The 1,269-nt window shown below is 52.5% G+C and overlaps 1 protein-coding gene across 2 annotated transcripts in view; it reads right to left on the bottom strand.

Annotated features, from left to right (window-relative positions):
• Positions 1-1,263, bottom strand: part of limd1a (LIM domains containing 1a) — a 17,170-nt gene extending 15,907 nt beyond the window's left edge. For both annotated transcript variants that reach the window (XR_002275571.1, XM_020608527.1), the window contains exon 1: positions 17-1,263. Coding sequence is in view for 1 of the 2 variants with exons in the window: in XM_020608527.1 (XP_020464183.1) it covers positions 17-941 (925 nt within the window). In the remaining variant the exon portion in view is untranslated. The remainder of the gene's footprint in view (positions 1-16) is intronic.
• Positions 1,264-1,269: the final 6 nt, after the last annotated feature.

Below are 1,269 nucleotides of genomic sequence, written 5' to 3'. Positions count from 1 at the left end.
AGGAAAGGGGACGCTGCCACAGAACTATTATGGCTAGGAGAGGCTCTCAAAGTTGGAGAAGGTGGTGCATAATCGGCAGCAGCCTGTGTGGAGGGCTGCTGCACATGGAAATCTGTTCCTCCTGTGAAGGCACTCAGAGGGAGGGCAGGGATGAGGTCTGCTTTTGCTGAGCCAGAAGGCTCTCCAGCCCATCCCCTGGCTGGACCAGCAGAGGAGGGGGGACTGCGATTTACAGAAGAAGTGACAGCCGGAGTCTGCTGAGATGGAAGACTGTTGATTGTGGGAGGTGCAGGCAGGAGCTGGGGCTGCTGGTGAGATGTGCTGCTGCTCCCAGACTCAGACAGAGATGGGGAAAGCTGGTTCTCTCTGGATGGGGCCCAAGCAGCTGCCTGGCTGACGGGATGACGAGCGTGTGTGGGCGCGCTATGGGACGCGTTTCCTGGGGTGGAGGGACTATGGGTGCTGTGCTGGTATGAAAGCGGCTCTAAACGCTCCTTATTATCGTAATTGTTTCCGTAGCCATATGCCCTGCTTCCTGGAAGTTCAGACTGGATGCCTGCGTGGTGTTTCTGGCTGTCAGACTGTGCGTACTGATTACCAGCCGTGGTGCCCGGCACGGGGCCAGAGAGGATCGGGGGCTTCGCTGCCGCTTCACCCGGCTGTCGGTAACAATTGATGGGCGGTCTGTCTTTGGTGTAATATGTGCTGCTGAGACCCCCATTCATTTTAATGGCCTGGTTGTTTTTCGCCATCTCCTCTTGGTGTTTCTGCATGTGTATTTTAGTCATTTTAGAGGCAAAAACTCTTCTTGTCTCTTCAAAGTCGGGGTTGTTTCCCGCATCCCTTCTCGTTCGAAATAAACCATCTCTGGATGCTTCATACATGTTTAGATCCTCGATAAACTTACTCGCTTCTAGTCCTAAATCCTCGTATTTATCCATTTTGAAGACACTGTGTAAAGTTAGAAGACGTGTGTATAAAGGCTAAAGACTGTCCAAATCACAGCAGGCTGAACAGAGATAGGTTACCTCCACAGCGTCTCACCGCTGTTAGCTTAGAGTCCCGCAGCTCGTAGCCCTGACAGGAGACAGAGGTCCAGACCCAAACTGGAACTTTGTTCTGTTATTTCCAACTTTCCCGTCTCTCTAATCGTCCGGGGTAAAGCATTAAGTTTACTCCACGTTCTCCTGGGTGTAACTGTCCGTCCGTCCGGCTCAGCTCTAAGCCGAAGACAACGCCGCGGTCTGTGTGGTTATAAATGTAAGCAGA

Source organism: Monopterus albus, unplaced genomic scaffold (genome assembly GCF_001952655.1).
Source record: "Monopterus albus unplaced genomic scaffold, M_albus_1.0 scaffold93.1, whole genome shotgun sequence".
Lineage (NCBI taxonomy): Eukaryota > Metazoa > Chordata > Actinopteri > Synbranchiformes > Synbranchidae > Monopterus > Monopterus albus.
Note: the sequence above shows the minus strand (reverse complement) of the source record. Positions and strands in the feature narration are given on the sequence as shown.